This window comes from Uranotaenia lowii, chromosome 1 (assembly GCF_029784155.1).
Source record: "Uranotaenia lowii strain MFRU-FL chromosome 1, ASM2978415v1, whole genome shotgun sequence".
In the NCBI taxonomy this organism is placed as follows: Eukaryota; Metazoa; Arthropoda; class Insecta; order Diptera; family Culicidae; genus Uranotaenia; species Uranotaenia lowii.
The window spans coordinates 85,599,303-85,614,625 of NC_073691.1; the positions used below are offsets into that span (position 1 = coordinate 85,599,303).

A 15,323-nucleotide genomic window follows, 5' to 3' on the forward strand; every position below is an offset into this window, starting at 1 on the left:
AAGATATAGGGGAATAGTAAAGCGTAAATTGAAATAGGGTGGTAAATCCATTAAAACATCATCTGATACGGCGAAGTGGTGGAAAAATGGGCGATACGTTTGGTGTTGCCACTGTGCAGAAATTGATGGAAGTTATTCAACGAAACGTCCGAAAATTGTTCAAAACAGTAAAAAAAATGCTTTGTTTTTTTACTTAAAGATCAATAGGGCTTTTATTGATCTTTAAGTAAAAAAACAAAACATTTTTTTACCAATTTTGTACATAATTTCCTCATGGAGAATTATGAGGTACATGGCTTATCAAATTTATGTATACAATCAGTTTTTTTTTCTAATCTGACATGGCCATTTTGGCTGCCAAAGTCTACTCTTAAAAAAGGCTGGAAGTTATGAAGCCTCATATAGCTTAAGCCTGGGATAAAATACCACAATGGGCGGTTCTGCGAGACTCTTAAGTCATATTTTTGATCTTCTGCAGCGAGCATCACTGATGTTGAAGTTAAACTGTACCAATGAATTTTCAAAAAGTGATTTATGAAATTCGGAAGAAAAAATTTTTGATTTGATAAATTTATTTGTTAGTTTCTATGTAGAACTGATTGAGGGGAATTTCACTAATTTCTATATTTTTTGCAATGTTGCAATCGTTGCAATGCACACCGGTTATTCGAATAGGCTGGTAGGAAAGGGAAAGTTTCTCTAAATGCTGAGAACTTGAAAAAAGTCATCTAATTTTTCATGTTTTGGTTACATATTTCACCAGAAATATGTACTTAATTTAGAAATAAAAGATGATTCATGCACTTCGCATAATGATTTAAAAAAAAATACCGAGCTCTTCGATTCCCGTTCTCCTTCATAAAAAGAACTTCCTGAAACGTAACCCTTAAAAGATTGGCGCCCATGGATGACCGAAACGTTCTTCCACCTGGGGAGAACGGTTTAGTGTGATACTTTTAGAACCCTTATACCTAACCGAAATCTTAACGTGCTGTGCAGTGTTGTAGTCGGTACCCAGAGTAGAAAAAAAGTGCAACCCCTTCGGGCGAATTCAGCCACCAAATCGGCAGATTTGGTTTTGCGCGTCTCATGTTTTTCGGGGCGCACGAGGGGTCGCAGAAGCTGGTCCACACTTAGGCAGGTAGTCGTCGTATAAAAGCTTTTGAGCGGGGTAAAGACACGCTCAGTAGTAGTAACGATTTTGTACCCAATTGCCAGAGATCGTCGCGGTTTGTCGCCCGGGTCTCAGTTGGATTTAGTTTTTTTTTTGTCCGGGTACAATTGATTGTGGTGGACGAAGAATTCCAGACCCTTTCAATCGAACGGCGTAGTAGTCACCTAGTGCATTTAGACCGGGCTTTCAGCCGAACCAGGAAGGGACCTGTGTGTGGTACCTATAGTTCAAACAAGTTCTGGATAAGCCAGTGGTCTCTAGCGATTGAAAGCGTGAGCCTGCCTTTGGCGAGAAAAAAAAAAGAATCGCGAGTGCATTAGAGAGAGGGTGGGATTTGCTTGAAAGTGTGAGTTTTTAGTGGCTAGCCATTGCATTCGGCAACCCCTTCGGTTTGGGACAAATTCTATGGTAGAAGCAGCCTCTTGGCGGGAAGCGCGCGATTGGAAAGATTGATCTCGAGTAATTGAACCGCAGCTTGACAGGATTTGCATCGAGGGTGGTGCGCAGTTGTTTAGTGGCCTTTGCTAGTGAAAGAAGCAATCAGGAGAAGTAACGAACGCAATCATGATTGGATTCAAATTGGTATGTGTCACCAGCATCATTGTGGAAACTTCATCAACATCATTGTCATCATTGTTGAATGCAGGATACGAACAAAGATTCATCCATTGAAGTGATTCAAGTTGTTTTTTTGTTACAAGAGGACATAAGATTCCAAACAGAAATTTTAGTTTTGATGATAAATACCTATTTGAACAAATGTGAATAATTTGAAACACAACAGTAGTTGTATGGTTCTTCAAAAAGCTTCCTGATAATGATTGGAATCGCCAACTGCATCGTTGATATAAGTCGCGAATGACATAAAGATGTTAAAACGACAATAATCGAATTCAGAATCAGAATTCAGAATCAGAATTCAGAATCAGAATTCAGAATCAGAATTCAGAATCAGAATTCAGAATCAGTATGCAGAATCAGAATTCAGAATCAGAATCAGCATTCAGAATCAGAATTTAGAATCAGATTTCAGAATTCAGAATCAGAATCCGCCGATCCAGAAGCAGAATTCAGAATCAGGATTCAGAATCAGAATTCAGAATCAGAATTCAGAATCAGAGTTCAGAATCAGAATCAAAATTTAGAATCAGAATTAAGAATCAGAATCCAGAATCCGAATACAGAATCAGAATTCAGGATCAGGATTCAGATATGAAAATTTGAACAGAATTCAGAATCCGAAACCTGAGATCAGAAACGAATTGATACAACCCAAATATAAAATCAAAATTGAATATTTGGTTTAGAACCCACTCAATCGAAAACGCGAGCAAATTATTTTGACATTTATTTCATTTTAAGACATACTTTTCGTTAGCATTTTGACAAGCAGTTTTCAAAATCACAACTAAGAGAAGCTCAACACATGAGAAAACTGGAAATTGTCCTATTTTTCGAAAATGATAATTTTCGTAGCCTCAGTAATATTTGTTCCATGTGTTTTTGGATTGATTTCTTGAGTAAAAAAGGTCCTGAGATAAGTAGAGGAGAAGTAGAGGAGAAGAAATTTAAATCTCGTTTAAAGGTTGACGCAAAACGATAACAAATCGACAAATGTTTATATGTTTAACTTTCCGTTTAAGTTGTTATCTCAGTTATTGTATTAACATATATGTAGCTTTGAATTAGTTTGAATAATTTAGGAAAAAAATATCGGAGTGCTTTAACATTTACAACCGAAGCAGTATTGAACGTTGATTTTATCAGCCTGTAATTATGAAATTATAATAAAAATTGCCAAAACAAATCCTCAACGATAAAGTAATTGTAGAGATGAGATGAAGGATATGCAGAAAATAAATCAAATTCAACTAAAAATGAAATAAAATAATTGTTGTTTTCGGAAACACTGAAGATAAATAAAATACAATAACGCTGCAACGAACGCGATGATAACAAACTGAGAATGCTACACATCGATAGATCCGTTTCTGAGTTAATGGTAGCTTATCTGGGCGATCACATATTTACCATCTTTTTGTTCGTTCGCACTGAAAGTTTTCTGCTTGTGGGGTGAACCACGCTTGGCCTAGTAGTGCTTACTTGTTCATAATCTTAAGATTTCCTTTCTAAAAAGGACATCACTTTTCACCGATAACTTCTGTATGAAGAAAGGCTGTAAACAATACTTCCTTTCTTAAATAGTTGATGTTCATGCTACTGACGCGGTTGTATTTCACATTTGAGATGACATACGACCCATGATAAAGCATGAGAAGCCGCAAGTTGTTCAGTGCAGAGATTCAGGAAGCATTTCTAAACATCTTCGTCTTCAGCAGAATTACTCCTAGACAGCATCTATTGGAAGCTATATTTTAATTGAAAGGTTATGAACAACAGTTTGAAATGGATATAAATTTGAGAATCGCCTATTCTGACGGACAGAAGATTGCAGCTGAAGGTAGACAAACCCATCAAGCTCACAGAGATATAGTCAATAATTAATGTTAGTTAATGTCTGAATCTAAGGATTCTTGCATTCCCTCATTGGACAATGAGCTTTCCAATATTTTTCTCATAACTGCAAATCAAGTGAAAGCGATTGTTCTGTTGTCTAGAAGAGATGACTTGCTAGACTTTCATTTTGATGCGACGGAAGTCAAAGGGATATCTACTAAAGGTAAACAAATGCTGTACTGTACTGTGATATACCTGATGCCACAGGATAACACGCGAAAAATTTTACTGGGTTTCAATTTTTTACCGAGATTGATGACACATGGAATATAGAATCTTTATAAGACAGATGGGAGTTTTTTCATGAGGAACACTTCTGAAAAACTTTCAGCATTTAGAAAATCGATAATAATCGATCTGTCTATGGCAGAGTTAAGAGCTTGTATGACAGCTTTCAACAATATGACCATTATCGAATACTTACAACACTGCTATCAAGATATACATTCCGATAAAGACTATCTGCGAGATAATGTAATATTCATAAAATGGTGTAGTTCCCACCTTACATAAGTAATGTATAAGGATATAGATATTTTCATAAGAAAAGACAATCCTGATAACATTAACTGTCGGATTGTAATGTCTTCTATACAAAATATGAATGATGTTGAAGTTGTTCTCTAATTGCTACGCTTATTTCAATATAAGATCAGCACTGGCCATCAGAAGAAAGAACTAAGCAAACTTGTTGAAATGCAAGGGAGGGAAATTGTCATGGAAAATCAAGTAATGGAAACTGAGACTAGCCATAGACACCATTTCAACTTTGAAATAGATATGAACGATGGTTATAAAACTATTTATGAAAGCAATCCCTTTTATCAAAATAGCTTTCTTATCTATAATGAAATTCTCAAAGAACATGAAGGTGAATTTCAGGAATTGGAAGGTATTTAACCATTGATATTGAAAATGCTTCAAAAGTTTATAGCACATTTGTCACTTTTCACCTTATTCCACACTAATCGGGCTTATCCTGATGTAGATTGTATAAAGAAGTACTTTTTCAATCAGGCTAGAAATGGACCTGTTGAAAGCTATCATCGAATTGGCGCTGTGGATAGTGTACGTATGGATGACTTCATATCTAAGACTCATGTTCCAGAAGTGGACGCTGTATGCTGCGCAGTAACAATAGGATGTCCCAGTAGTAGAAATACCAGGGTCTTCATTGAAACAGGAAACACCCAAACTAGTGATTATATAAACAGATTCTATCAGATAATTTGTCAAAAACTTCTGCCTTTTCTGTTTTGACACCCAAAGGCATCAGAAGAGGTAAAAGTTCAATAAAATTTCAACAAAAAGGAACAGGACTCACACATTGAAAAAGTGCCACACAGAAGAAAAATAAAAACTATATTAATTTTCGAGTCCAGAGTCGGAAATAGTAAAACAGCATTTAAGGAGAGAAAAACTCGTAGAACGTTTCAACGAAGCAGATGGAATGCATATGTTTTTGAATAACATCGATGGAAGTGAAAAAAAAATGTACCGAACCTCCAATGCCAATGGACACCACAGTAAACATTATAGAGAAATCGATGTTAAATAGATCCAAAGTCGTCGATTTTGCGTTTGGATTCGACCGTTTTCAACAGCTTTGAAAAAATATCTTCCTAACGGGTTGATAGCAAAAATAAATTATTACTTTGTCCATCGGGAAAATCAATGTGATAATTTGTACCCTTTCAAAAATCATCCAGAAAAATTACAATCTTGCGATTTCAAAATCTTATTTTTTTTTTATTTTACGGGCCAGTTAACAAATGTTTTTATTGACATATATCATGTGTGAAACTGTGTAAAGAAAAAGTATATTTCATTTGTTGCGACCAGGCTCCGTTTGTTTTTGGATATCAAGAAAACCACACTTTAGGATTTGAAAAAATGTTTATAGAGAAATCAGCGAATGCCATCTCGCAATAATACCTTTGCTTCATGGAGGGCATTTCACTGTAGCGTTATTTGAGAATATAAAAAATGAGCTTGTAATGGAACGACAGTTTGTTACTGGTTCGTGACAGTAAAAGCAAAATAATATGTTTAATAAATTCAACACATTCCTTAAGTTTGAACCTGGGGCAGGAAGAATGAATAAAAAATGAAAAAAAAAATCGTTGAAACGTCAAATTTCTCTCATCAATCTACCGACCAGTGCAAAGGTTCTAAATTAACTTTGTTATTTACTGATTTTCAATAAAACTTGTTTGATGCTGAAAATCACTTTTTTAGCAATAATTGAGATTCGAAGGAATTGTAAAATCAGAAAAATTGCGTAATTGGTAGAATACGCACAAAGAGCGCAGATTGTCAAGGCTGCTGCAACGAAAAATTTGTTTCTGATTCGGCCTCCGGTAGAACGACGGATTGGCACAGCGAGCAAAGATTTTTAAGGCAGCGGTACGAAAAAAAAATTCTGATTTGGTATTCCGGTAGAAAAAGACGGATAGACTTGGAAGCGCAGATTTTCAAGGCTGCTGCTGCTGATTGTTTTCATTTGGCCCACCGGTGGAAAAAGACGGATTGGATTAAGAAGCGCAGATTTTTAAGGCACTGCTGCTGATTGTTAGTTTTGATTTGACCTTCCGGTGGAAAAAGACGGAAATTATTTCGAAAGCAAAGATTTTTAAAGCTGCTGCTACTGATTGGTTGGTTTTGCTTTGGCCTTCCGGTGGAAATTTACGGAATTGACTGAAGATGCGCAGATTTTTAAGGCTACTTCTGCTGATTGTTTGTTCTGATTAGGCCTTGTTTGTTTGGATTTGGCCTTCCGGTTGAAACGGACGGAATTGACCTAGAAAACGCAAATGTTTAAGGCTGCTGCTGATTGTTTGTTTTGATTTGACCTTCCGGTGGAAAAAGACGGAAAATACCTTGAAAGTGCAGATTTTTAAAGCTGCTGCTACTGATTGTTTGGTTTTGCTTTGGCCTTCCGGTGGAAAAGGACGGAATTGACTGAAGATGCGCAGATTTTTAAGGCTGCTGCAGCTGATTGTTTTTTCTGATTGAACCTTCGGGTGGAAAACGACGAAATGGGCTCGGGAAGCGCAATTTTTTAAGGCTGCTTCTGCTGATTTTTTGTTTTGATTTGACCTTCCAGTGGAAAAAGACGGAATTTATTCAGAAAGCGCAGATTTTTAAAGCTGCTGCTGCTAATTGTTTGGTTTTGATTTGGCCTTCCGGTAGAAATAGACAAATCGGCTTAGAAAGCGCAGATTTTCAAGGCTGCTGATTGTTGTTATGATTTGGCTTTCCGGAGGAAAAAGACGGAATTCAGTAGAAAGCGCAGATTTTTAAGGCTGTTGCTGCTGATTGTTTTGATTTGATTTGGCCATCCGGTGAAAAAATACGAAATTTGCTTAGGACGCACAAATTTTTAAAGCTGCTGCTGCTGATTGTTCGTTTTGATTTGGCCTTCCGGATGAAAAGGACGAAATTGGCTTAGGAAGTGCAAATTTTTAAGGCTGCTGCTGCTGATTGTTTGTTTTGATTTGACTTTCCGGTGGAAAAGGACTGGATCGACTTAGGATGCGCAAATTTTTAAGGCTGCTTTAGCTGATTGTTTGTTTAGAATTGGCCTCCGGCGAAAATAGGCGGAATTGACTAAGGAAGCGCAGATTTTCAAGGCTGTTGCTAAGAATGTTTTTGGATTGTTCCTGCTGTGGTAAACAAAGACAAAGTTAAACATAAACACAAATTAGGAGCTGTTTCTATTATTTTTTTTTCTGATTGTTCTGGCTCGGGTAGAAAAAAAAACAGAGCGACAGGAAAAGCACAGACTGGAAAGGGTGTTGCTAAAAATATTTTCGCATTAGATGAGGAATATGCAGGAACAAATTTAAATTTTAAGATTTGAAAAGCCATCGCTAATAATGAAATTTAGAATTGAGACCAAGGATATTTGAAAGATAAAATTTTATGTTAGAGAAAACCAAAAGTCAGTAAGTAAATGTTTTTATTGAGAATAGAGGTGAGAAATTAACATTACACCCTCCATTAGGAATGTAGAGAAGAGGAGAAGGATATGCTGTAAATAATTCAAATATTATAGATTTGAAATGCTTTTGCTAAGAATGGATTGTAGAATTAAGGAGAAGGATATTTGAAAATATAGACAACAGCTTTTGGTAAGCATGGGATGTGCAATAAAGATGAAAGATATTTGAAAAATAATTTTTTACTTGAAATGTTTCTCAGCGATTTTAATCTTATGAGACTGAAATTTAGTCTATGAGACTGAACGTGAATCTCTGAATTGAGATTCGAAAGAATCGTAAAATCACGTCAGTCATCATGAAACTTGACTTATTTTTAACAATTGAGATAATGAATTTGCTCGAATCTACTGCCGTCTGGATATCGGTAAGTTTGTTCTGGAAAGTAAAAGTTGAATAACCACTATATAGTACACGCCTCCGCCTGTGAGATAATGCTCCATATAGCAAAATCCCTTCCACGAAAACCAGTTCTCTCTAGTTAACCCTCAAAGATCAGTAAATTCAGCTTCAGCTTCAAAGACATGATACTGGCAAGAGCTTGAAATTTGAATTTGGGGAAGTACACTACCCTCATCGAAACTAAGCCAACCATTTTAAAATCCGCGTTATTGGTTTCTTTTTTTTTTAATTTGGAATCATTCCACTGCTGGAATTAAGAACAAATATTTGATTTTTTTAAAGAATCATTTATAACAACTAAGTACTGAATCGAGTCTTACCTTCTTTGTCGGCTTATTGTGTAGAGTTCACCGCAATATTTTTAATCCAGGAATCAAGAAAACTTTAACAATCCCTGACTCAGCCTAAGTATTGGGTGCCTTCCATTTAATGACACGTTATAAATTAATTCAATTTTCTCGAAATAAGACCCCAGCCAGCACCCTGGCCAAATGCTTCCGTGAATGATTGGTCTTAAAGTTTCTCTCAAACCGACACCCAATCTGCTGGAGGTTGGCAATTGAGGTGGTCACCTTATGGTTACACTTTAGTGGAGCACAGCACTGCTGATTGCTTCTGGTCATTTGGTTAGCAGAACGCGAGTTCGATTTTTTTTTTCGCGCGTTCATTCATCCACTCCATTCGGGTTGGGTTAATGCTGCGGGCTGGCTGGCTTAGCCAAGTCACCCAAGGTCGCTTAGTCAAATGGCAACATGGACCAGATAGATAGTTATACAGACACTTTGCTTTACTCTGTTCTCTCTCTCTCTCTGCTCGAATGGGGGTGTGGAATGTTGTTTTATGGGAGTCATTAGAATCACATTCACACCATGCGAAGCATAGTCGTTCGTTGTTGGCGGTAATTGATCGATTTCGAATTCAGAAAGGATCGAATCCATTCTACTGGCCATCTAAAAATAAATGGCTTATCCACATTTTTAGCATTAATTAGAATGGCCTGTATCATCAGAGATTTAGATAATAAAAAAATACATATAAAACTTTTAATGTTTTCCACTTTACCAGCTTCAATACAAGTTTTTCGAAAAAAAAAAGAAAATTCGCGTATTTTGCTTAAAGTAACATAATGTTCACAATCCTATCTAGTATACTGACTAAATAACATAAAAAAAACCGTTTCCACTTCCTTTCGTGAACAGTCCTTAATTCAATTTGCAAATTCACAACTGGGTGCTAATATCTGTGATGTTGTGCTCTTTGAGGAATAAGAAAATAACGTATATGAGGCTTTTTGAGCCAAAAAAGTTCAGTTGTTCATAAGCTTTTTTTCAGAAAACACGCTTTCGTGATTCAGAGTTTCAACATTTTTCAAAAAGTTATATATCATTTGATAAAAACATTCCTTGCAGGCCATTGGACAAAATTGATCAAAAGGTTGTGAATTTGTACAACTCATTGCATCCAGAACCTCACGCTGTTTATCGAATGTTGTGCCAAAGCTCTCGCCAAAATGCAACACGTTCTCCACGCCATCCAGTAATCAAGTCGATGATGATACCGAAAAAGGATCGCAAACGCAACATCCGACGTTGTTCCTTATCAGTGGTTGTTCTGCAAATTCCGCGTCTATGCGTTGACATCACGTTCCAATTATTACTTCTCTGTTTGAATTTACTCTCATTCTTAGGCGCCCGCCATCATCGATGGCTGCTGCAGAACCACGGGCCAAAAACGGAACCACGACCATGGACTAACTGAAGGAACAGGCGTGAGGTGGCGACTGGCGGTGTCAATTGTAACGAGTTCATTAGAAGCATTTGGTTGCAGAGAGGAGACTCCGCTTAGTGAGGTAGTACCAAGTTCTGCATCATGGCCAGGGAATTGCAAGCGAACGACACGGCGTGGCAACCGGTGGTCTATGAATATTGATGAGCTTCTGGCAAAGGCGAAATCATTTCGGGTTCTCCGATGATGTTGGCACTGCGTGACGGTGTTGTTTAAATTTCATTACACCATCAATGTTGATGTTGATTGTCTCTGTACAGAGCGTGGTTCAATTTCAGCCCGCGAAACTATGTTGGGAAGCAAAACTAAACAGTTGCTTAGTAACAGTTTAGATGCACTATAAATATTTTTGAAGATGAAGAAGTAGTTGATTAGTAATTACACTTATATGACGAAGATTAATAGAGTTTCAGTTTATATGTTCTAAGAAAAACATTGCAGTAAAATCCACTTCGGATTAGTGAAACCTCGGATAACACGAATAACATTGAAAACCCTATGCTATGCCTATTGCTATTGGCAAATCATTTAGGCGCACACCTAGATAACTATATAAAGTTTTTAGAAACATGGTGCTTCGGATTAAAGGGTGATAAGTGTATTTGGTCAAGGGAAAACGCGTGTAAATCGGTGAAATCGTTTATTTAAAAGATCAAATTAAATTTCTTTTTCAAGTTTAATTAGTATAAAATTCAGGAAAAATATTCAGTTAGGCTTCGCTTTTCCAAATCCGAATTGTCGGGCCTTACGCTTAACCCCTGCCATCAGATTTTGTACAGCCACCTTGTCCACCTTTTTCGCCGCAGAAAGCCAGTTTGCCTTGAACTGCTGCTCGTCCTTAGCAGTTTTTTTGGTCTTCTCTAGGTTCCGCTTGACAATAGCCCAGTATTTCTCAATTGGGCGGAGCTCTGACGTGTTGGAAGGGTTCTTGTCCTTGGGAACCACCTGCACGTTATTAGAGACGTACCACTCCATGGCCTTTTTACCGTATTTGCAAGATGCCAAAACCGGCCAAATCAGTACGGAACAACCGTGTTTCTTCAGGAAAGGCAGCAGACAATCTTTCACGTAAATTTCTTGGTTGACAGTCCCGGAAGCTATGAAAATGCTGCTTTTCAAGCCACAGGTACAGATGGCTTGCCAAACCAGATATTTCTTCGCGAACTCTGACAGTTTCATGTGCTTGAAAATATCTGCTATCTTTCCCCTTCCTTTTGCCGTATAAAACTCCTGTCCCGGAAGCTGCTTATTTATTTTATTTACATAGTATACCGTCTCACGACATAACTTGACGAACATAATTCCTGAAACTCACTCGGTCCATGGCAACCGTTCTCCAATTTCTCGGGCACCCCACGTTCGCCAGATCACGCTCCACTTGGTCTAACCACCTCGCTCGTTGCGCCACGCTCCTCTTGTTCCTACCGGATTCGTAGCGAACACCTGTTTTGCAGGACAGTCGTCCGGCATTCTCGCAACATGTCCCGCCCAGCGTATCCGGCCAGCCTTCACCACCTTCTGGTGGTGGTTTCGTGGTTCATCCTTCGCCTCCACACTTCGTTCTCCTGCACGTCGCCAAAGATGGTTCTTAACACTCGTCGCTCGAATACTCCGAGTGTACGCAGGTCCTCTTCGAGCAATATCCATGTCTCGTGCCCGTAGTGGACAACCGGTCTAATGAGCGTCATATACAGGTTACACGTTACACTTCGTGCGAGGGCTAAGTCTTCTCGACCGCAGTTGCTTGTGGAGTCCATAGTAGGCACGACTTCCGCTGAAAATTCGCCTCCGGATCTCACGGCTGGTGTCATTGTCTGCGGTCACCAGTGAGCCGAGATAGACAAAGTCTTCGACTATCTCCAGCTCGTCGCCGTCGATCGTGACCTTGTTATTACTGAACAAGCAGGTTCGGTCGGTCTCGAATCCGCAGGCTAGCATGTACTTCGTCTTGGACGTTTTAATCATCAACCCAATCCTTCCTGCTTCGCGGTTCAGTTTGCGGTAGATGTCTTCCACCGCGGCAGATGATCTGCCGACTATATCAATGTCATCGGCAAAGCAGATAAGTTGACTGGATCTGTTGAAAATCATGCCCCGCATTTCGCCTACCACTCGTCGAATAACACTTTCAAGCGCCACGTTGAACATCATGCAGGATAGACCATCACCTTGTCGAAGCCCCCTGCGCGATTCGAATGAACTCGACAGTTCACCCGAAATCCGCATACAGCACTGTGTTCCATCCATCGTCGCCTTGATCAGTCTGATCAGCTTCCCGGAAAAGCCGTTCTCGTCCATGATTTTCCATAGCTGGTTACGGTCGATCGTGAAGTATGCGGCTTTGAAGTCGATGAATAGATTGTGCGTAGGGACTTGGTGTTCTCGACATTTTTGGAGGATTTGCCGTAATGTGAATATCTGGTCCGTCGTAGACCGACCCTCCATGAAGCCGGCCTGATGACTTCCCATGAATCTGTTTGTTTGTGGCGTTAGGCGGCGGAGTAGGATTCGGGACAACACTTTGTAGGCGGCATTGAGGACAGTGATCGCTCGGTAGTTCTCACAGTCCAATTTGTCGCCCTTCTTGTAGATGGGCATATTACCCCCTCCTTCCACTCCTCCGGTAGCTGGTCTATGTCCCAGATCCGGACTATCAATCGGTGTAGGCAATCGGCCAACTTGTCCGGGCCCATTTTGATGAGTTCAGCTGCGATGCCATCCTTCCCAGCCGACTTGTTTTTATTCAGCTGGCGAATGGCTTCCTTAACCTCACTCATCGTTGGGAGTGGCTCCTCTCATGATCTCATGCATGTGCGCAGTTCAGGTGTTCATCGAAGTGCTGCTTCCACCTTTTGATCACCTCACGATTGTCCGTCAGGATGCCCCCGTCCTTATCCCGGCACATTTCGGCTTGCGGCACGAAACTTTTGCGGGATGCGTTGAGTTTCTGATAGAACTTTCGTGTTTGTTGGGAACGATGCAGCTGCTCCAGCTCCTCGAGCTCCTCCTCCTACAGGCGGCGCTTTTTCTCCTGGAAAATTCGGACTCGCTGCCTCTTCCGCTGTCGGTGATTTTCCACATTTCGACGGGTGCCTCTTTGCACTACTACCGCCCGCGCGGCATTCTCTTCGTCCATCACCCTCCTACACTCCTCGTCGAACCAGTCGTTCCGTCGAGTTCGCTCCACATAACCGATGACGTTTTCCGCAGCACTGTTGATGGCTGTCTTGATGGTATCCCAACAGTCCTCGAGAGGGGCTTCGGTAAGCTCGCCCTCTGCCGGTAGCGCTGCTTCGACCGATTGCGCGTAGTCTGCCGCGACCTCAGGTTGCTTCAGTCGTGCGATATTTAACCGAGGCGGGCGTCGGTTTCGTGTGTTGTTCACTACGGAGAGTTTTGGGCGCATCTTCACCATCACCAGATAGTGGTCTGACTCGATGTTGGCGCCTCGACAGGATCTGACGTCGATGATGTCCGAGAAGTGCCGGTTGTCAATCAAAACGTGGTCGATCTGTGATTGAGTTTGGTACGGTGATCTCCAAGTGTACTTGTGTGGGAGGCGGTGCTGGAAAAAGGTACTACGTACGGCCATTCGTTTGAAGGCGGCGAAATCTATAAGTCTGAGGCCGTTTTCGTTGGTCAGCTGGTGCGCACTGAACCTTCCAATTGTCGGTTTAAATTCCTCCTCCTGGCCGACCTGAGCATTAAAATCACCGATGACGATCTTGATATCATGTTTTGGGCAACGGTCGTATTCACGCTCCAGCTGCGCGTAAAATTCGTCTTTGTCGTCACCGGTACTTCCGAGGTGAGGGCTGTGCACGTTGATGATGCTGATGTTGAAAAGCCGGCCCTTGATTCTCAACCGGCACATTCGTGAGTTGATCGGCCACCACCCGATCACGCGCTTTTGCATCTTTCCCATCACTATAAAAGCTGTTCCAAGCTTGTGTGTGTTGCCGCAGCTCTGGTAGATGGCACGACCATCTGGATACGTTCGTACCGTGGAGCCCTTCCAGCATACCTCCTGCAGCGCTACGATGTCGAATTTGCGGCTCTTCAATTCGTTGGTGAGCACGTGAGTACTGCCCACAAAATTTAGAGATTGGCAGTTCCATGTTCCAATTTTCCAATCGCTAGTCCCTTTTCGCCGCGTGGGTCTTTGCCGATTTCCATCCGAAATTTGTTGTTCGTTGTTCGTTGCTTATGTTTTTTTTGTAGTCACGGGCTCACAAGGCCCGCAGCTAACCCCACTATCTCGCAGGAGGACCTTCGTGATGTCGCTGTTTTGGGTCCCGAACACCACCAGCACGTTGTTGCACTCCGCACCTGACATGGAGAACAGACGCGTACGAAGCCCCCTGACTCAGTCTGCATGCGACCAAAGCATCCACCGGGGTTGGGTACCCGATCTCCGCTAAGGTTGCTCGCACCCCAGCTAGCACCACGGGGAGGTAGAGAATCGGAGTTGCAGACAAGAGGTGATATGACCACTACCCGAAGGTTGGGTGTACGGGGTCTCGAGTTGCACATTGTCTACCGTTCACTAGCCAGAAGCTGCTTGTAGTCGGCTTTGACGTAGGTTTCGTCGCCCATTACCACGCAGTCTAACTTCGTCTGCATCGTCGTGTACAGCCTCCAGGATCGCGTCGTATTTTCTTTATCATCGCAATTTGGAGTCACTACCTTCTTGTAAGCCGATAGCTGTTTGGGGCAGAGCGTCGTTATCCCTTGTTTCTCGTCTACAAACCCTTCAAAACCGTTGTCTGAAAACCATATTCAATTTTCCTTTTCTCTATCCAACCAATTTAATTATCCTCATCGCTCTCACAATATATTACCTCTCTCCATGCTTTGTGATCTTCAAACTATAACCTATGTTTTTGATAATTTAAACGCTTCAAATAATAATTAAAACTTAAGATTCAATGCGGGTTTGCGATATCACAATACTCGTCAATCTCACCATTTGATGCGCAGTACAAGTTCAACAAGTTTTGGCCAACGTCGAATTTCCTTCATTGGACCAACAAAATTCAACAGCCTTCCTGAAGAAATTATAAAAAGTTCCAATAGAAATATTTTTAAGACCAAACTTTTGCAGTACTACAAAGAAAACCTAAACCGATGATCAACCAACCACTTATTTCAGTCCTTTTTTTTTTCTTAGCGATAAATTTTATTTAAATTATGTAGTTTAAGTCATATTTTTAGTTACTTTTTATATTAATAATTCTTTGAAATCTTACTTTTTTCATTAGATCAACAATGGATTTCTTAAAAGGAATATTCTTCCACTGAGATTCATTTTTAACAAATATTGTTATATTTCCTCGTTACAATAAAAAAAAAGATTGGTAAAAGTACAGAAAGTCAAGTCCAATTTTTGTAGGATTACTGTATCTTAGGCCACACGTAAATACTTCTGAAAGCTAAAATTTAGT

General features: G+C 40.3%; 1 protein-coding gene across 2 annotated transcripts in view; it reads left to right on the plus strand.

The window, feature by feature from the left end:
* Nucleotides 1–1,174: 1,174 nt before the first annotated feature.
* The window catches only part of LOC129738626 (mediator of RNA polymerase II transcription subunit 15), an 82,836-nt gene continuing 68,687 nt past the window's right edge, over nt 1,175–15,323 (plus strand). The window contains exon 1 of one of the 2 annotated variants that reach the window (XM_055729870.1): nt 1,175–1,756. In XM_055729870.1, coding sequence (XP_055585845.1) covers nt 1,739–1,756 — 18 coding nt within the window. In that variant the 5' untranslated portion in view covers nt 1,175–1,738. The remainder of the gene's footprint in view (nt 1,757–15,323) is intronic. The other variant, XM_055729869.1, reaches the window with a different exon arrangement.